The sequence below is a fragment of the Equus caballus genome, chromosome 27 (genome assembly GCF_041296265.1).
Source record: "Equus caballus isolate H_3958 breed thoroughbred chromosome 27, TB-T2T, whole genome shotgun sequence".
NCBI lineage: Eukaryota > Metazoa > Chordata > Mammalia > Perissodactyla > Equidae > Equus > Equus caballus.
This window is the reverse complement of record NC_091710.1, coordinates 23257910-23279390: the sequence shown is the minus strand read 5'-3', so window position 1 is coordinate 23279390 and position 21481 is coordinate 23257910. Positions and strand designations below refer to the sequence as shown.

At 36.8% G+C, this 21481-nt stretch overlaps 1 protein-coding gene across 42 annotated transcripts in view; it reads right to left on the bottom strand.

Annotated features, from left to right (window-relative positions):
• The window catches only part of LOC100057011 (disintegrin and metalloproteinase domain-containing protein 5), a 161490-nt gene that overhangs the window by 74400 nt on the left and 65609 nt on the right, over positions 1-21481 (bottom strand). For 34 of the 42 annotated variants that reach the window (XR_011433214.1, XR_002804402.2, XR_002804401.2 and 31 more), the window contains one exon: positions 15966-16061. The exons of the other annotated variants lie outside the window; for them this stretch is intronic. Coding sequence is in view for 17 of the 34 variants with exons in the window: in XM_070252943.1 (XP_070109044.1) it covers positions 15966-16061 (96 nt within the window). In the remaining 17 variants the exon portion in view is untranslated. The remainder of the gene's footprint in view (positions 1-15965; positions 16062-21481) is intronic. 42 annotated transcript variants of the gene reach the window in all.

Here is a 21481-nt window from a genome sequence, read left to right as displayed (position 1 = left end):
TCTTGTGATATCTGGTTTTGGTATCAGGGTCATGTTGTCCTCATAAAAGGAGTTTAAAAGTGTTCCTTTCTCTTATTATTTTGTGGAAGAGATTGTGGAATACGGGTATTATTTCTTATTTAAATTTTTGATAGAATTCACCAGTAAAGCCACGTGGACCTGGGCTCTTCTTAGTACAAACATTTTAAGTTACTAGTTCAATTTCTATTCTTTTCTATTCAGATTTTCTCTTTCTTCTTAAGTCAGGTTTGGTAATTTGGGTCTTTCTAGGAATTTTCCAATTTCATTTAAGTTGTCTAACTGTTTAGTATATTTCCTTATAATTTTGAAAATTCTGTAAAGTCAGTACGGATTCTCCCTTTTCATTTCTAATTTTGGGATGTTATCCCTCTTTTTTTCTTAGTCTAGGTAAAAGTTTGCCCATTTTTGTTGATTTTTTTTCAAAGAAGCAATTTTAGTTTCACTGATTTCCTCTCAACCTTTTCTCCTTCCTTATGCTTGCCTTGGATTTAAGTTGCTCTTCTTTTTATAGCTTTTTAAGGTACAAGGTTAGATGGTTGATTTGAATTATTTCTTGTTTTCTAATATAGGTATTTAAAGCTAAAAATTCCCCTCTAAGCACTGCTTTACATGCCTGCCATACATTTTCATATGTTGTTTTTAGTTCTCATTCAGTTCAAAATATTTCTAATGTTCCTTGTGATTTCCGCTTTGACAAACTGATTAAAAGAAATGTGTTTAATTTCTAATATTTGTGGATTTATTAAATTTCCTTCATTTGCTGATTTCTAATTTAATTTTATTGTCATCAGAAAATGAACTTTGTATGATTTCAGTCTTTGAAAATATATTTAGACTGGTTTTATAACTTAGCATGTGGGCCATCCACAAAGATGTTCAATGCGTGCTTGTAAATAATGTGCATTCTGCTGTTGCTGAGTGGTATTCATTAGATGTCAATTTGGTAAAGTTGTTTAATAGTATGGTAAAGATATTATATATCCTTGATGATTTTTAGTCCAGTTGTGGGAGACCCTGAGCCAGAGGACTCAGCAAAACTACAGTCAGATGCCTGAACCAAAGAAACGGTTTAAGTTTGGAGGTAATTTGTTATGCAGTAATAGGTAAGTAATATATCATGACCTTAAAAATCTGGCCCTTGCCTGTCTCTCTGACCCCTTCTATCTTAGTATGCATTCCGCACAAAACAGAGCTTGAGTTAAAACTTATATCCTAATGCTTCAGTAAGAGAGTCACACAAACTAGGCCCAATACACTATTTCTCTCCCTATCAGTCATTAAATTTTAAGAGCATAACAAGACACTTTTCCTCCTTTATTAATTTCCCATTCTCAAGATCTTTCCATTGCTTCTATTTTACATGAATCTTCAACACCAGTTCTTCTCCTTGTCATTTAGGTATTAGCTCAAATGTCACCCCTTAGAGAGACCACCTTTCTGTTTACTCTGGCTAAAATATGCCCTCACTCACTCCTTATTCTATTACACTATTTTATTTTTAAATCCCTTATTAGTATCTGAAACTATCTTTTTTAATGTTTGTTTGTTTAAAGATTAATTCTCTGTAATGCCTCAACTAGACAGTGTGGGGTAAACTATTTTCTGAATTAGTGAGTGAATAAACAATTACAAGCTGCAAACAAATTGTAAATGTGTTTGCTCCTAATTCCAACCTTTTATTTCATCCAAATTTCGCTGAGTTTTGATCTGCAAGTTTCTGTGGTTGTTTTCTCTGTACTTTGTTGCTGTACATTAGTTTTATGGACATGAGTAACTACAGTGATGTTTAGCTGCCACACTTAACTGGAATCCACCAGTTTTTCTTTGCTATCGATTAAGAAAACTGTGTTTTCAGTTCTCTCGTTTTTTCTCTATTTTTCCTCCTGCTCTAATCCTTGAATTTGGCTTTATCTTCTTATATTTGTCTTCTAATGCTATGATTAATTCAAGCCACAGAAATTTGAGTATTTGCTAAGTCTGGTGCTGTTTTATCTTTAAATTGCAGTTTACCTATGATCATTCTTCATTTCATCTATCTTTAATTTTATAGTGTTAAGTTTCTTTCTTAATTCAAAAAGGTCAAGCCTTGCCATTTTATGAGAATGGCAATTTCCTGAAATTGCTTCTGGATCCCAACTTAATTTTGAAAGCATTCTCAGAGAGTGATATCAGAAGATGGTGGAATAAGAATCCCCCTGCTCCTATTTCTCCTTAGCAACAATAACTTGACAACAATCCATGGACAAACACACCTTTCTGGGAGCTTTGGGATCCAGGTACATGGTGAAATTCTAGTGGAGTCTAAGACTGAGGAGAGACAATTTGAAAAGGGAGGCCCTCACCCAGGCAGATACCTAATGCATACGGTCTCAGGTAAAGATATGGAAACAGCTCCATATCCCTGAGGACTCAGCTACAGCCCTGTTTAGCCATGATCCTTCCAAAAGCACCATATGCCAAGTGACCCAGGAGGACTCACATCCAGCCATGCCACAGGTAACAGTCCCAAATATGGACCCTGAAATACCCGTGAATTGGCCATGATCCAGGAGCACTTGTAGGTGAGCACACCAAACTTAGTTTGACTGTAGATTTTGAAACGTCCATGTAACTTGGCTCTAGCTTCTGCCAGCTGCAGTTTGAAAACAGTCCTACTGGCCTGTAACTATGCAGGAGACACTCCCAATACACCACCAAAGATCCAGAATGGGCCCAATACTCAGCTCCAGCACAGCACCCCATCCCCTAGTCACAGTCCCAAGCAGTCCAGTTGGCCCTGGGTCCTAGCAGGAAACACCGCCATCTCTGTCTAGGAGTCCAGCAAGGGGTCCATATTAGATGCCAGCCCCTATCCAGCTGCAATCCACTAATAGTCCTGCTGGCAAAGGGACCCAGCAGGAGACTCTCCTGTCTTCATCCCTGGAGATCCTGTAAGGTCCCTATACTCGGCTTCAGCCTCTCACAGTCCTAGTACATGAACAGTTCTGCTGGTGCAGGGACCCAGCAGGAGACATTCCAGAATATACCTAAAAAGATCCTGAAATGGCCCAACACTTGGATCCAGTCACTCTAGCCATGGTCAGAGAGCTGTCTCATCCACCCAGAGACCTGGCAGGAGACACATCCATCTATGTCTCTAGAGCCAGGTCTGCAGACTTCAGTTTTGGTTGTGGACCCTGAAACAGCCCAGGGACTCATTTCCAGCCACTTAAAGACATGGTCAGGGCCAGTCCTGTCCACATGGGAACTCACTCTGTGATCTGGCAGGAGCCTCCTAGGAATGTGGTGGGAGTCATACCCATCCACATAACTAGTAACAGTCTCCTGTATGAACACTCAACTGTGGACCCTTAACTAGGCCCTTGTCCCAGTGTCACCTTACTAAACAAGGTACTGGAGGGAGTCCAATACACCCGGGAAACAGACAGGATTCATGCCTGCCCAAAATCCTAGTAACAAGCCCACCAACTGCATACCCCACTACAGACCCAGAAACAGCTTTGTAAACTGGCTCCAACTCAGCATGATTGTAATTCTGGAGGTAATCCCATCAGCCCAGGAACTAGCAGAAGATCTTTACCTGCAGAAACCTGTAGAAGTCTGTAGAGACAGAAAGAGGTGTTTGCTCTTTCAAATCTGCAAACACCAAACCAAGGCTACACAAATCACAAAGAATCAGGCACCTATTACACCAGTAAATGAAACTAATAAAGCTCCAGTAACTAACCACAAAGAAATAAAGATCTACGAATTGCTTTACAATAATTCAAAATAATCATCATAAAGAGACTCAATGGAATACAAGAGAACACAGAGAGACAACCAAATGAAATCAGGAAAACATGCAAGAACAAAAAGAAGTAAGAAAGAAATAGAAACCTATTAGAAAGAACCAAACAGAAATCCTAGAACTTAAGAAAACAGTAACAGAAATGAAAAACTTAATAAAGGGATTCAACAACAGGTTGATCATGCAGAAAAAAGAATAAGTGAACTTTAATACCGTTGATTTGAAATTAGCAAGTTAAAGGAACAGACAGAAAAAACAAGGAAAAAGAGAGAATAAAGCCAACATGAATTATAGAACTTCATTAAGCAAATGAACATTCATATCATGGGAGTCTCTGAAGGGGAAAACAGAGAGAAAGGAGTAGAAAGATTAATTAAAGAAATAATAGCTGAAAAGTTGCCAAATCTTGAGAGAGATATGGACAGCAAGGAATAGAAAGCTCAAAGGACCCCAAGCAAAAATTATCCTGGATACAAAACTTAAAACTGGATAAAAAGAACCCCCACAACAAGGGACTGTCCTGACTAAGGTGGAAGAAGCAGAAATTCCTGCTGGAGAGAAAAAAGCCACCTTTGGGAGCAGTGGAATTTTGCAGCTGGCCAGGTGGCAGCCACCCTAAGGTACACAGCCCATCCTGGAGGAATGAGGTCCAGAGCAGGGGCAGATACTGCCATAAGCATCCTTCAGACTCAGCCCAACTGAGACAAGGGTCTTACTATCTGACTTCACTGGCAATTAACTGCAGCAGGCAATAACCCCAGAAAATCTATCAGAGGGAAGTCAAAAAGACCCACATCTTAAAGGGCCCAGACACAAACTCACCTTTCTCAGCAACTTAAAATCACCAGAGAGAAGGCTGACAGTCATTTGTTGAAAAGAGACTCACCTGGTGAGCTCTAGGGGCATCTCAGGGAGAGGAGAGACCTCTCTGAAGACTGAGGCATTGGTGGGAGCCATTGTTCTGACCTGGTCCAGGCATGCTGACAGACCCCAGCAGACACCATCAAGGTTCTTCACCTGGTCTGTTAGCAGAGGGGTCTGCCACACCCACTAGAGTGCAGATTTAATCCAGTTCAGCCAGGGCAGGCACCCCACCCTAGGTACTGGCCCCGCCCAATAGCAAGCCCTCAGGCTACTTGTCAGCCTGCATTGACTGGGTGCCTTGTTCCTCTATAGGCAGGCGAGTGTGTCTGCCTCTGTGGGGCAGGGCCTCTGTGAGGACCAGGTGAACTGTGGGGGGCATTGGTGGAGAGGAGGGGGCCTCTGCAGTGGGGCATTGGGGTATGCTCCAGGGGGGTGGGAAGTGTGCATGGACCAGGACTGTGTTGACGGCATGTGTGGTCCCGTGGCAGGGTGAGGCCTATCAGTAGCAGAAGAGCTGTGCTTCACAAATAGCCATAAAAAGGATCAGCCCCATATTCCAAAGCCTGAAACCATTGAGTGTTCACATGCTTAGGGCCAGCCCCATTCAGAAGCACTCCTAAGAGAACTGACAACAGCCTTCTAGGCCTGTGGCCTACAGCAACTGTAAGCCCCTGAGCCTAGCAAGCAGCTACAGTGTGTACCTAACCAATTAACAGGAAAACTGCAACAGGAGTGTGCTGTCAGACCTTGTAGCCAATGGTGCTGAGGCTCCCCAAACTGGATTTACAAACAGCTGGCCAGGGAAGGAGAGACTAGACATCCTAGGTACCTGCATAAGAGCAGCCCTGCCACAGCAGAAGGACACAAGCAGCCCACAAAGGGGTCACTCCTGGATCATTTCAACTGGTGATGAGAGGAAAACACACTGCTAGGCCTCTAAAGGGATCTCTTACATAAGGCCAATTCTCCAAGGTCAGGAGACATAGCCAACTCACCTAATACATAGAAATAGGCACAGAGAAAGAGGCATAATGAGGAGACAAAGGAATAGATTCCAAGCAAAGGAACAGGACAAAACCCCAGAAAAAGGACTAAATGAAACAGAACTAAGCAAACTACCTCACAAAGAGTTTAAACAAAATGTCATAAGGATACTCACAGATACTGAGAGGAGACTAGATGAACACAGTGAACTCATCAACAAAGAACTGGAAAATATAAAAAAAGAGCCAATCAGAAATGAAGAATACAATACTAGAAATGAAAAATTCACTAGAGGCACTCAATAGCAGAGTAGACGATTCAGAAGAATGGATCAGTAGATAGAGGAAAGACTAGAGGAAATCACCAAAGCTGAACAGAAAAAAGAAAAAAGAATTAGACAGAATGAGAACAGTCTAGGAGAAACCTGGGACAATATCAAGGGCACTAACATTCATATTATAGGTGTCCCAGAAGGAGAAGAGAGACAAAGGGGCAGAAAATTTATTCCAAGAAATAATAGATGAAAATTTTCCTAACCTAAGGAAGGAAACAGACATCCAAGTACAGGATGCACAGAGAGCTCCAAACAAGATAAGTCACAAGAGGCCCACACCAAGACACATTATAATTAAAATGTCCAAAATTAAAGATAAAGAGAGAATCCTAAAAGCAGCAAGAGAAAGGCAACATGTGACATACAAAGGAAAGCCCATAATGCTAGCAGTGGACTTCTCAGCCAAACCCTACAGGTGAGAAGAGAATGGCATGATGTATTTAAAGTGATAAAGGAAAAAACCTCCATGCAAGAATACCCTATCCAACAAAGTTGTCATTCAGAATGAAAGGAGAGATAAAGAGCTTCACAGAAAGCAAAAATTAAAGGAGTTTATCACCAAGAAACCAGTTCTTCAAGAAACGCTGAAGGGAGTTATTTAAGTGGGAAAGTGATGACCACAAATAGGGATAAAAACATTATTAAAAAAATCAAAAATTCCCAGGCAATAAAATCACTGGTAAAGTTACAAATGTACTAAAGGTAGCAGATCAACAACCTGTGAAGATAATATGAAGTATGAAAGATAAAACACAAAAGTACTAATACGACCTATTTCAATGATAAGAGGGTAATGGGTAGACACAATCAAGAGATTATATATGATTTCAAAAACACAAAATGTGGGAATAAGGGAGTGAAAAAGTAGAGCTTGTAGAAACAGGTCAAGCTAAAGAGTCTATGAACTCAATATAGAGTGTTATATACATAGAATATTAAATAGGATCCTCATGGTAATTACAAATCAGTAATCTATAATAAGCAAATAAATAAGACAAAAGAAATCAAACATATTACTAAGAAAGCCATCAAACCAAAAGGGAAGAGAGCAAGAGAAAACTAAAGGAACAGAGAAGAATTACTAAAACACCAAGAAAAAAGTAACAAAATGGCAATAAATACATCTTTGTCAATAGCTACTTTAAATGTAAATGGACTAAATGCTCCAATCAAAAGGCATAGGGAGGCCAACTGGATAAAAAAAAAAAAACATATATATGCTGCATCCAAGAGACACACTTCACACCTAAAGACACAAACTGAAAGGAAAAAGATATTCCATGCAAATGGCAAGGGAAAGAAAGCGGGGGTACCAATACTTATATCAGACAAAATATACTTTAAATAAAAACTGTAACAAGAGACAAAGAAGGGAACTACTTAATGTTAAAGGGAACAGTCCAACAAGAAGGTATAACACTTGTAAATATCTATGCACTCAACATAGGAACACCTAAATATATAAAGCAATTATTAACAGACATAAAAGGAAAAATAGACAGTGACACAATAAGACAAGGGCACTTTAAGTCTCCACTTACACCAATGGATAGATCATCCAAACAGAAGATCACTAAGGAAACACTGGCCTTAAATGACACATTTGATCAGATGGACTTAGTGGCTATATATAGAACATTCCATCCAAAAACCACAGAATACACCATCTTTTCAAATGCACATGGAACATTTTCCTGGATTGATCACAAAAAATGTACCAATAAATTTAAGAAGACTGGAATAATACCATGCATCTTTTCTGACCACAAAGTTATGAAACTAGAAATCAACTACAGGAAGAAAACCAGAAAAGCCAGAAAAATGTGGAGATACAATAAAATGCTAATGAACAACGATTGGGTCACTGAAGAAATCAAAGGAGAAATCAAAAAATGCCGGAGACAAATGAAAATGAAACTACATCATGTCAAAATCTATGAGATACAGCAAAAGTGGTTCTAGGAGGGAAGTTTATAGAAATTCAGGCCTACCTCAACAAAGAAGAAAAATGCCAAATAAACAATCTAACAGCACATCGAAAGGTACTGGGAAAAGAAGAACAAATGAAGCCCAAAATCAGCAGAAGGAAGGAAATAAAAATCAGAGCAAAATAAAGGACTAAAAAACAATAGAAAAAATTATTGAAACCAAGAGGTTTTTCTTTGAAAAGATAAATGAAATTGACAATCCCTTAGATAGACTCCCCAAGCAAAAAAGAGAGAAGGCTCAAATAAATAAAATCAGAAATGAAAAAGGAGAAATTACAATGGACACCTCAGAAATACAAAAGATAATAAGAGAATATGATGAAAAGCTATATGTAAACAAATTGGATAATCTAGAAGAAATGGATAAATTCTTAGAAACGTACAACCGTCCAAGACTGGACCAAGAAGAAGCAGAAAATTTGAATAGACCGATCACCCATAAGGAGATCGAAACAGCAATCAAAAACATCCCTCAAAATAAAAGTCCAGGACCAGATGGCTTCCCTGGTGAATTCTACTAAACATTCAAAGAAGACTTAATACCTGTCCTTCTCAAACTCTTCCAAAAAATTGAAGAGGAGGGAAAGACTTCCTAACTCATTCTACAAAGCCAACATTATCCTGATACCAAAACTAGATAAGAAGAACACAAAAAAAGAAAATTACAGGCCAATATCACTGATTAACAGGGATGCAAAAGTCCTCAACAAAATACTAGCAAATTGAATACAACAATACATTAAAAAGATCATACATCACGATCAAGTGGGTTTCATTCCAGGGATGCAAGCATGGTTCAACATCCACAAATCTATCAACATGATACACCACCTTAACAAAATGAAGAATCAAAATCACATGATCATCTCAATAGATGTAGAGAAAGGATTTGACAAGATACAGCATCCATTTATGATTAAACACTCTAAATAAAATGGGTATACAAGGAAAATACCTCAACATAATAAAGGCCATATATGACAAACTCACAAAAAATATCATTCTCAATGGAGAAAAACTGAAAGCTATCCCTCTAGGAAGAGGAACCAGACAAGGATGCCCACTGTTACCACTCTTATTTAACATAGTATTGGAAGTCCTAGCCAGAGCAATTAGGCAAGAAAAAGAAATAGAATGATTCATATTGGAAAAGAAGTGAAACTGTCACTCTTTGCAGACGACATGATTTTATACCAAGAAAACTTTAAGGATTCCACTAAAAAACTTTTAGAAATAATAAATGAATACAGTCAAGTTGCAGGATACAAAATCAATATACAAAAATTGGGTGGTTTCTATACACTAACAACGAAGTAGCAGAAAGAGAAATTAAGAACACAATCCCATATACAGTTGCAACAAAAAGAATAAAATATCTAGGAATGAACTTAACCAAAGCCGTAAAAGTTCTGCACACCAAAAGTGTAAAACATTGTTGAAAGAAATCCAAGAAGACAAAAAGAAATGGAAAGACCTTCCATGCTCTTTGATTGGAAGAATTAACATACTTAAAATATGCACAATTCCTAAAGCAATCTACAGATTCAACATAATCCCTACCAAAGTTCCAACATTTTTCACAGAAATAGAACAAAGAATCCTAAAATTTATATGGAACAACAAAAGATCCCAAATAGCTAAAGCATTTCTGAGAAAAAACAACAAAGCTGGAGGTATCACACTTCCTGATTTCAAAATATACTACAAAGCCATAGTCACCAAAACAGCACAGTAGTGGCACAAAAACAGACACACAGATAAATGGGACAGAATTGAGAGCCCAGAAATAAACCCACACATTTATGGACAGCTAATATTCAACAAGGGAGCCAAGAGCGTACAATGGAGAAAGGAGAGTTTCTTCAATAAATGGTGTTGGGAAAACTGGACAGGCACAAACTGGACAGGCACAAGCAAAAGAATGAAAGTAGACCATTCCCTTACACCATGCACAAAAATCAACACAAAATGGATAAAAGACTTGAATATTAAGACCCGAAACCATGAAACCTCTAGAGGATAACATAGGTAGTACGTTTTTGACATCAGGGTTAGCAGCATATTTTCAAGTACCATGTCCAACTGGGCAAGAGAAACAAAAGAAAAAATGAACAAACGCAAATACATCAAACTAAAAATCTTCTGCCCAGCAAAGGAAATCATCAACAAAACAAAAAGACAACCTAACAATTTGGAGAAGATATTTGCAAACCATATATCAGATAAGGGGTTAATATCCAAAACATACAAAGAACTCATACAGCTCAACAGCAAGGAAACCAACAACCCAATTAAAAAAAAATGGGCAAAAGATCTCAACAGAGATTTCTACAAAGAGGATATAGAGATGGCCAAAAGGCCTATAAAAAGATGCTCAACATCATTAGCTATCAGGGAAATGCAAATCAAAACTACAATGAGATATCACTGCACTGCGGTCAGAATGGTTATAATTAACAAGACAGGAATCCACAAGTGTTGGAGAGGATGTGGAGACAAGGGAACCTTCATACACTGCTGGTGGGAGTGCAAACTGGTGCAGCCACTGTGAAAGCAGTATGAAATATCCTCAGAAAATTAAGAATACATCTACCATGTGATCCAGCTATCCCACTGCTGGTTATTTATCCAAAGAACTTGAAAACACAAATGCATAAAGATACATGCAACCCTATGTTCACTGCAGTCTTATTCACAATATCCAAGACTTGGAACCAACCAAGGTACCCATCAAGGGACGGATGGATAAAGAAGATGTGGTATATATACACAATGGAATACTAATCAGCCATAAGAAATGATGAAATCCAGCCATTTGTGACAACATGGATGGACCTTGAGAGTATTATTCTAAGTGAAATAAGTCAGAGGGAGAAAGTCAAATACTGTATGGTCTCACTTATAACTAGAAGATAAAAACAACAAACACACACATAGCAATAGAGATTGGATTGGTGGTTACCACAGGGGAAAGGGGGAGGGCAAAATGGATGATTAAGCTTACATGTGAGATGATGGACTACAATTAGTTTTTGGATGGTGAACATGATGTAGTCTACACAGAATTCAAAATATATTATGATGTACATCTGAAAGCTATATAATGTTATAATCCACTGTTATTGCAATAAAATTTTTAAAAATGGCAAAAAAACAATGCAAACATTTACAGAGTAGGGGAGAATTAGACAGCAGTAAAACTGTAGGGGACTTCAATACCCTACTTTCAACACTGGATAGATCAACCAGAAAGAAAATCACTAAGAAAATAGTAGACCTGAATAACACTATAGATCAAATGGACCTTAAAGATATATATAGAACATTATGCCAACAGGTACAAAATACACATTCTTGTCAAGCTCACAGGGAACATTCTCCAGGAGAGAATATATGTTTTTCCACAAATAAATTTTTAAGAAATTTAAGAAGATTGAAATAATATCTAGTATCTTTTGCAATGACAGTGGTATGAAACTAGAAACCAATAACAGAAGGAAAACTGGAAAATTCACAAAATGTGTAAATTAAACATCACACTCCTGAAGAACCAATGATCAAAGAAGAAATAAAAGAGAAATAAGAAAGTATCTTGAACTAAAAACACAAAAACAGCATATCAAAACATATGAGATGCAGCAAAAGGAGTTCTGACAGGTAAGTTTAGAGCAATAAGTGCCTACCTTAGAAAAATAAAGATCTCAAAAAAAAAACCTGACTTTACACCTAAAGGAATTAGAAAAGGAAAAACAAACTAAGGAGTGGAGTTAGTAGAAGCAAGGAAATAAAGGTTAGAATGGAAAAAAATGAAACAGAGAACAGGGAGACAATGGAAAAAAATTAAAGAAACTAAGAGTTGGTTCTTTGAGAAGATAAACAAAATGGCAAACCTTTAGCTAAACTAATCAAGAAAAAATGAGACACAACTCAATAAAGCAAAATTATGAAGGAGGGAGTACTAAAATTGACACCACAGAAATACAAAGGATCATAAGAGGCTACTATGAACAACTGTATGCCAACAAATTGCATAACTTAGAAGAAATGAATAAATTCCTGGAAACAGACAACATACCAAGACTGAATCATAAAGAAATGGAAAACTTGAACAGACCAATCACAACTAAAGAGACTGAATCTGTTAGCAAACCTCCTACCAAAGAAAAGCCCAGGACCAGATGGTTTCAAAAGTAAATTTTATGAAATATTTAAAGACTTGATACTAATCTTTCTCAAACTCTTCCAAAAACTTATAGAGCAGGGAATACTCCCAAACTCATTTTACAAGGCCAGCATTACCCTGATACCAAAGACAGATAAAGACACTACAAGAAAAGAAAATTACAGGCTAATATCCCAGATAAATATGGACACAAAAATTCTCAACAAAACAGTAGCACACCAAATCCAACAGCACATTGAAAGGATCATACACCATGATCACATGGGATTTATCCCTGGGATGCAAGGATGATTCAACATACAGAAATCAATAAATGTGATATACTCCATTAATAGAATTGAGGGTAAAAATCATATAATTCTCTGAAGAAATGAAGAAAAAATTTGATAAAATTCAACACCCTTTTATGATAAAAGCTCACAACTATTTGGGTATAGAAAGAACATATCTCAACATAGTAAAGGCCATGCATGAGAATCCTTTGCTAACATCATACCTAGTAGACAAAAGTTGAAAGTTCCCCTTTAAGATCAGGAACCAGACAAAGATGTCCATTCTTACCATTCTTATTCAATATAGTACTGGAAGCCCTAGCCAGAGCAATTAGGCAAGATAAAGAAATAAAAGGAATTATGGGGCCGGCTGCGTGGCCAAGTGGTTAAGTTTGCACACTCTGCTGTGGTGGCCCAGGGTTTTGCCAGTTTGGATCCTGGGCACGGACATGGCACCGCTCGTCACACCACGTTGAGGCGGTGTCCCACATGCCACAACCAGAAGGACCTGCAACTAAGATATACAACTGTGTATGAGGGCGGTTTGGGGAGACAAAACAGAAAAAAAGAAAAGATTGGCAACAGCTGTTAGCTCAGGTGCCAATCTTTAAAAACAAAACAAACAAACAAACAAAAAGAAATAAAGGGAATTCAAGTCAGAAAGGAAGAAAATTGTTTGCAGATGACGTGATCTTATATTCAGAAAATCCTAAAGAAGCCACAAAAAAACTGTTAGAATTGATAAATTCAGTCGAGTTGGAGGATACAAAATCAAACTATAAAAATCATTTGCATTTATATACATTTACAATGAAAGATATGTAAAAGAAATTTTAAACATCCCATTTATAATAGTACCAAAGACAATAAAATAGGAATAAATTTAACCAAGGAGGTGAAAGACCTGCACACAATAAACTGTGAGTCATCAATGAAAGAAACTGAAAGAGACACAAATAAATGAAAAGATATCCTGTGTTCATGGATCAGAAAAATTAATATTGTTACAATAACTGTACTATCAAAGCAACCTATAGATTCAATGCAATCTTTATCAGAACTCCAATGGAAGTTTTCATAAAAACAAAAAGCAATACTAAAATTCATATGGAGCTACAAAAGACCCCAAATAAACAAAGCAATCTTGAGAAAGAAGTACAAAGCTGGGGCATAATACTTCCTGATTTCAAACCATGCTACAAAGCTATAGTAATCAAAACAGTATGGTTTTGGCCTTAAAACAGACAAATGAAAGGAATAGAATTGAAAGACCAGATATAAAATCACACATGTATAGTCAACTAACCTTTGACAAGGGTGCCAAGAACACACAATGGGGAAAGGATGATCTCTTCATTGAACGATGTTGGGAAAACTGAGTATCCACATGCAAAGGAATGAAACTGGACCCTTATGCTACACCATAAACACAAATTAACTCAAAATGCATTAAATACTTAAATGTGAGACCTAAAATCGTAAAACTCCTAGAAGACAACATCTTTGATAACGTCTTGGCAATGACTTTTTCGATATAACACCAAAAGCACAAGCAGCAAAAGCAAAAATAAAGAAGCGGGACGACTACATCAAACTAAAAAGCTTCTGCACAGCAAAGGAAACAACTAATAAAATAAAAAGGTAACCTACAGAATGGGATAAAATATTTGCAAACTGTACATCTGATAAGGGGTTAATATTCAAAATATATAAAGAACTCACATACCTCAACAGGGAAAAAAACCCCAAATAGTCTGATTTCAACATTAGCAAAGCAGCTTAATACACCTTTGCCCAAAGAAGATATTCAAATGGCCAACAGGTACAAGAAAATGTGCTCAAGATGACAAATGATCAGGGGAAATGTAAATCAAAACCACAATAAGATATCACCTCACATCTGTTAGAATGGTTATTATCAAAAGATAGGAGATATCAAGTGCTGGCAAGCTTGTGGAGTAAAGGGAGCTAACATGTGCTGCCAATCTTCCTCTTTTGCTGAGGAAGACTGGCCCTTAGCTAACATCCGTGCCCATCTTCCTCTACTTTTTATGTGGGACACCTGCCACAGCATGGCTTGCCAAGCGGTGCCATGTCTGCCCCCGGGATACGAACCGGTGAACCCTGGGCCACCAAAGTGGAATGTGTGCACTTAACGCTGCACCACCAGGCCGGCCCCCTTGTGAACCTTTGTTGGGAATGTAAATTGGTACGGCCACTATAGCAGAGAGAATAGAGGTACCTCAAAACATTAAAAATAGAACTACTATTGATTGAGGAATCTCCTTTGCAGGCATATATCTGACAGATATAAAATCAGTATCTTTAAGAGATATATGCACCTCCATGTTCATTGCAGCATTACTTACAATAGCCAAGACATGGAAACAACCTAAGTGCCCATCAATGGATAAATTTATTAAAAAATATAGTGTATATGCACAATGGAATAATATTCAGCCATAAAAAAGAAGGAAATTCTGCCATTTGCAATAATATGGATGAACTTTGAGGGCATTAAGCTAAGTCAAATAAGTTAAACAAGAGAAAGATAAATACTATATGATCTCACTTATATGTGGAAAGTAAAAAAGCCAATCTCATCAAAACAGAGCAGCTTCGTGGTTGCCAGGGGCTGCTAGGTGGGGTAAATGGGAAGATGTTGGTCAAGGGTACTAATTTTCAACTATAAAACGAATAAGTCTGGAGATATAATGTACAGCATGTTGACCATAGTTAACAACAATGTATTATATTCTTGAAAGTCGCTAAGATAGTTAGCACATAGTTCCCACTATGTGAAGTGGTGAATGTGTAAACTAAACTTACGTGGTAATGACTTCTCCATATATACTTAGATCAAATCATTATGTTGTACACCTTAAACTTACACAGTGTTGTATGTCATATCTCACTAAAGTTGGGGAAAATTTTTTAAAAAGATAAAAGCATACTCCTCCTCCAATCTTACAGATGTTTTCCATTTACTTTGTTCAGGAGTTTCTTTTTTCGCTAGATTCCAGTGTATTGTGCTGGATGTGGGGTAATTATTCAGGGACACTTTAAATGCTTTCAATAAAGAGGGACTGAATGATTGTAACAACAAGTGAATGACTTATAAAGGAACAGAGGACTTCACTAGAAGACAGTGAAGAGAATTTAGCCAACACAAAGAACTAATTTAACTTCCTGATCCCATGTAAGATAGGGTGTTAGAAAATAAGACCTGAAGGTTGCTCCAGATATATGTTTATCAGAGAGAAATCTCAGTGGGTATAAGAAAGATTGGTAATGAGATATAAAAATGGGAAGTCAAGTTCGAGAGAAGAAGCATCCGACACTACATACATGTGAGTCCTGGAAATGATAAATTACTGAATGGACTGAAGTGTGACAGTGGGTCCAATGTTGCTTGGACATGATATAATGGGAAGGAGTGAATATGCTATATGACATGTTTTCCATCTCCCTGAAATAAGGGTTTCAAGAGATTAATCTGAGCTATTCTAAAATACAGGTTGCCTCTTACCTTGCAATCACTTGTGCAGCATTCCCCAGAACCACAGTCTTTACCCTTTTGCAACGAACACGTTCTAGGATCACAGCAGGATTTATGAGTACAATTCTGAAAACAAATGCTGTGTTAATCATGCATGATTGGGTACCATCAAATAAAACTGCAACACAGAATTTCTTTCAAAGTATGATGCTTTTCGTAAATTCATAGTTTCAGTGATCCTGTTCTTTATATAAGAATTATAGAAATCAACACCTCATTCACTAGTTTGTAAAAGAAATGTGTTGTTTCACTACACTCCATATAACTTGAACAATATTAAAATACTACTGTGGAGTCAAAATCGTAGAGGAAATAGTTCATAGATACCTTGTTACCTACTATTCTCTTCAAACATCTTCTTATATTCTTGCTTTTATAATAAATTATATAAGCCAAATCTATTCACATGTAGAACTTCTCTGATGTGAAACTGTCAAAAGCAACATTCAGACTCTGGGCTTCTCTCTCTGAAACGGCAAACTCTCAAACCTCAACCCAGAAAAAGTGGTCCAGAAGCTAGTCTGGTCTATCCAGACCTGGTTTAACTGGGATCGTGGCCCCAAACTTACTTTTGATCTTCTAAGAGTCAGGGCCTTCAATTAGCTTTTCTACTCTTCAATAGAAAGTTTGTTCTAAATTATGCAGTTTACCAATATCAGAAGTTTGAGTTTTCTGGTGTTTTGTTATTGGCATTTTTTGCTGGTATTTTCAGTAAACAGCTTGACCATAGGCAGCAGTATTATACTTTTAAAAAGTTTTTATTTCATATATTGACTCATGCACTCAAAGTTTAAACATTCTTTTGTTAGCTTTTTTTTCATACTGTTTCTTTTAATCAAATGCTTGGTTATTCTTAGTTTTTTGTGTTTGTTTTTTCAATCCAATTTAGTATTTGTAAGGGAAGACCTTCTTAAGAAGAATAGAATACGCTGGCTATTTCCAGCCAATATTTGGCCCAAAAGGGTTTCTTGGGCCAGAGCCAGTGGCCTGGTAGTTGAGTTTGGCGTGCTCTACTTCAGCAGCCCGGATTTAGTTCCCTGGCACGGACCTACCCCACTCTGTTAGAGGCCATGCTGTGCTGGTGGGCCCACATGCTAAAAAATAGAGAAAGATTGGCACATGTGCTAGCTCAGGGCAAAGCTTTCTTAGTAGAGAAAAAAAAAAATGGTTTCTTTTCCCCCTCCCTCTGCCAAAAGCATGAGAAGACTGTTCTCCAGTATTCACTGTGACCACCAGTCCTGGAGGTAAAACTCACAAAAGTGTGGGGCCTCCCCATGACAGGGTCCCCTTGGAATTTTTAACTACCAGATTAGTCCACATTGAGCACTCAGCAATTTTCCAATTACAGTCCAGGTTTTCCTACCCAGCACTGGTTCCTGAAAGGTTTCAGCTTGTGGATTGCTACTCCAGTAAGTTGTGTTCTCTGTATTCACCTGTCAATCCTTCCAGTTTAAGGGGCAGTGGTTTGCTCTGGACCTCATGACGGATCTAGGAAGAGTCATTGCTTTTTCAATTTGTCTAGCTGTTTATTTATTGTAAGGACTGAATGGTAACTTCTAAACTTCTCACATGATAGACTGAAAACCAAAATTCTTAATTGTCTTTTTATGTATTTGAATAAAAGTCCTTTGAATTGACATTTGAATATATTTTATATATGTTCATATATATACTTGAATATGTATGAATTATAAATATTTTCTACTATTCTAGAGCTTGTCATTTTATTTTTCTTAACAGAGTCTAAGAGAAAAAGTTTCTAAATTTGATGAATTACAATTTATCATTTTTTTCTTTAAAACCTCATTCTTGGAGCCAACCCTATGGCCGAGTGGTTAAAGCTCCGCACACTCCACTTCGGCAGCCCGGGTTTGTGGGTTTGGATTCTGAGCATGGACCTACTCCACTCATCAGCCATGCTGTTAAGGCATCCCACATACAAAATAGAGGAAGACTGGCACAGATGTTAGCTCACAGCGAATATTCATCACCAAGAAAATAAATAAATAACAAAATCCCTCATTACTATTTGTCATATCTAAGAAAGTTTTGCCTACCACAGGGTCAAAAAGATTGTCTCCTATGTTTTATTCTAAAAGCTTTAGAATTTTAGTTTTTATATTTAGCTCTTTGATCCATTTCATGTTAAATTTTTTAGTGAGGTAACATTGGTTTATAACATTATATAAATTTCAGTTGTACATCATTATATCTTGATTTCTGTGTAGACTACATCATGTTCACCATCCAAAAACTAATTACCATCTATCACCATACATATTTGCCCTTTTTCCTTCCTCCCTTCCCTCTTCCCCTTTGGTAACCACCAATTTAATCACTGTATCTATGTGTTTGTTTGCTGTTGTTGTCTTTCTCTTTCACTTCTGAGTGAAATCATACAATATTTGGCTTTTTCCATCTGACATTTCACTTAGCATAATACCCTCAAGGTCTATCCATATAGTCACAAATGGCAAGATTTCACCTTTTTTTTATGACTGAGCAGTATTCTATTTTGTATATATACCACATCTTTTCTATCCATTCATCCATTGATGAGCACTTAGGGTGTTTCCAAGTCTTGGCTATTGTTAATAGTGCTGCAATGAACACAGGGGTGCAAATTATCTTTTCAACTTAGTGTATTCATGTTCATTGGATAAATACCAAGAAGTGGAATAGCTAGATCATATAGTAGTTCTACTCTTAATTTTTTGAGGAACCTCCATACTATTTTCCACAGTGGCTGCACAAGTTTACATTCTCACCAGCATTGTATGAGCGTTCCCTTCTCTCCACATCCTCTCCAACACTTATTTCTCATCTTGTTAATTACACCATTCTGACAGATGTGAGGTGATATCTCACTGTAGTTTTTATTTATATTTCCCTAATAATTAGTGATGTTGAATGTCTTTTCATGTGCCTTCTGGCCATCTGCATATCTTCTTTGGAAAAATGTCTGTATTTCCGTTGCCCATTTTAATAGGGTGGTTTCTTTTGTTATTGAGTTATATGAGTTCTTTATATATTTTGGATATTAATCCCTTATCAGATGTATGATTTGAAAATATCTTCTCCCAATTGTTAGGTTGTCTTTTCATTTTGTTGATGGTTTCCTTTGCTGGAAGAAGCTTTTTAGTTTGATGTAGTCTCATTTCTTTATTTTTTCTTTTCTTTCTCTTGCCTAGTGAAACTTGGTATTCAAAAAGATACTCCTAAGACTGAAGTCAAAGAACATACTGCCTATGTTTTCTTGTAGAAATTTTATAGTTTCAGGTCTTACATTCAAGTCTTTAATCCATTTTGAGTTATTTTTTGTGCATGGTGTTAAGATAATGGTCTACTTTCATTCTTTTACATGTGGCTGTCTGGTTTTCCCAACACCATTTATTCCTTTCTCCATTGTATGTTCTTGACTCTACTGCAAAAAAATTAGCATCCACAAACATGTGGGTTTGTTTCTGGGCTCTCAGTTCTCTTCCATTGATTGAGGTGTCTGTTTTTGTACCAGTACCATGCTGTTTTGATTACTATAGCTTCGCAGTATACTTTGAAAACAGGGAATGTGATACCTCCAGCTTTATTCTTTTCCTCTCAGCATTACTTAAGCTATTCAGGTCTTTTGTTGTTCGATATAAATTTTAGGATTCTTTGTTCTATATCAGTGAAAAATTGTCATTGATAGGGATTGCACTGAATCTGTAGGTTGCTTTAGGAAGTATGGACATTTTAACTACATTAATTTTTCCAATCCATGACCAAAGAATGTCTTCCCATTTCTTTCTATTTTCTTTTGAAAATGTTTTATAGTGTAGGGGTCTTTCACCTCTTTGGTTAAATTGATACCAAATAAATAAATAAAAGTATTTTATTCTTTGGGTTGCAATTGTAAATGGGACTGTATTCTTAATTTCTCTTTTTGCTGGTTCATTTTTGGAATATAGAAATGCAACAGATTTTTGTATGCTGATTTTGTATGCTACAACTTTGCTGTATTCATTTGTTATTCCTCAGTTTTTTTTGTGGATTATTTAGGGTTGTCTACATATAAAATCATTTCATTTGCAAACAGTGACAATTTCAATTCTTCCTTTCCAATTTGGATCTGTTTTACTTCTTTTTCTTGCCTGATTGCTCTGGCTAGGACTTCCAATACTACATTAAATAAAAGTGGTGAAAGTGGGCATCCTTGTCTTTTTCGGGGTTCTTAAAGGGATAGTTTTTTCACCATTAAGCATGATGTAGGCTGTGGTGGTGTCATATATGACCTTTATTACATTGAGGTAATTTCCTTCTGTACCAATTTATTCAGTGTTTTTTAATCATAAATAGATGCTGTGTCTTTTCAAATGCTTTCTCTGCATCTATTGAGATAACCGTGTGATTAGTTTCCTTCATTTTACTAATGTAGGGTATCACGTTGATTGATTTGTGGATGTTCAAACCTCCCTGCATCCCTGAAAAAATCCCACTGGATCTTGGTGTATTGTTGTTGCATTTGATTTGTTGGTATTTTGTTGCAGGTTTTTGCATCGATGTTCATCAGTGATATTGGCCTGTAATTTTCAGTATTTTTTTGTGTTGTCCTTGTCTGGTTTTGGTATCATGGTAATGCTGGCCTCGTAGAATGAGATAGGAAGCATTCCCTCCTCTTCAATTTTATGGAAGAGTTTGAGAAGGATAGGAATTAAATCTTCTCTAAATATTTGGTTAAATTCACCTGGGAAGCTGCCTTGTCCTGGACTTCTTTTTGAGGGGTGGGGGAAGATTTTTTATTACTGTTTCAATCTCCTTACTAGTGATTGGTCTAATCGGATTCTCTATTGCTTCTTAATTCAGTTTTGGAAAGTTACATGATTCTAAGAATTTATTCATTTCTTCTAGATTACCAAATTTGTTGGTGTATAGCTTTCCATAGTATTCACTTATAATCCTTTGCATTTCTGTGGTATCATTATAATTTCTCCTCCTTTATTTCTAATTTATTTATGCAAGCCTTCTTTCTTTCTTTGTGAGTGTAGCTAAAGGTTTGTCAATTTTGCTATCTTTTCACAGAAGCAGCTCCGAATTTTATTGATCTTTTCTATTTTCTTTTTAATCTCTTGTTCATTTCCATTCTGATTTTTATTTTTATTTCCTCCTTCTGCTGATTTTCGTTTTGTTCATTCTTCTTTGTATAGTTCTTTTAGGTGTATTGTTAGATTCTTGCAGATTTTTGTTGTTTGTTGAGGTAGGCCTGTTTTGCTATAAACTTCCCTCTCAGTATTGCCTTTCCTGTCTTCCATAAGCTTTGGCATGTCTTATTTTCATTTTCCTTTGTATCCAGGTATTTTTTAATTTCTCCTTTGATTTCTTCATTGACCCAATAGTCATTCAGTAGCATTTTGTTTAATCTCCACATATTTCTGACTTTTCCAGTTTTCTTCTTGTAGTTGATTTCTAGCTTTATCCCATTGTGGTCAGAAAAGATACCTGGTATGATT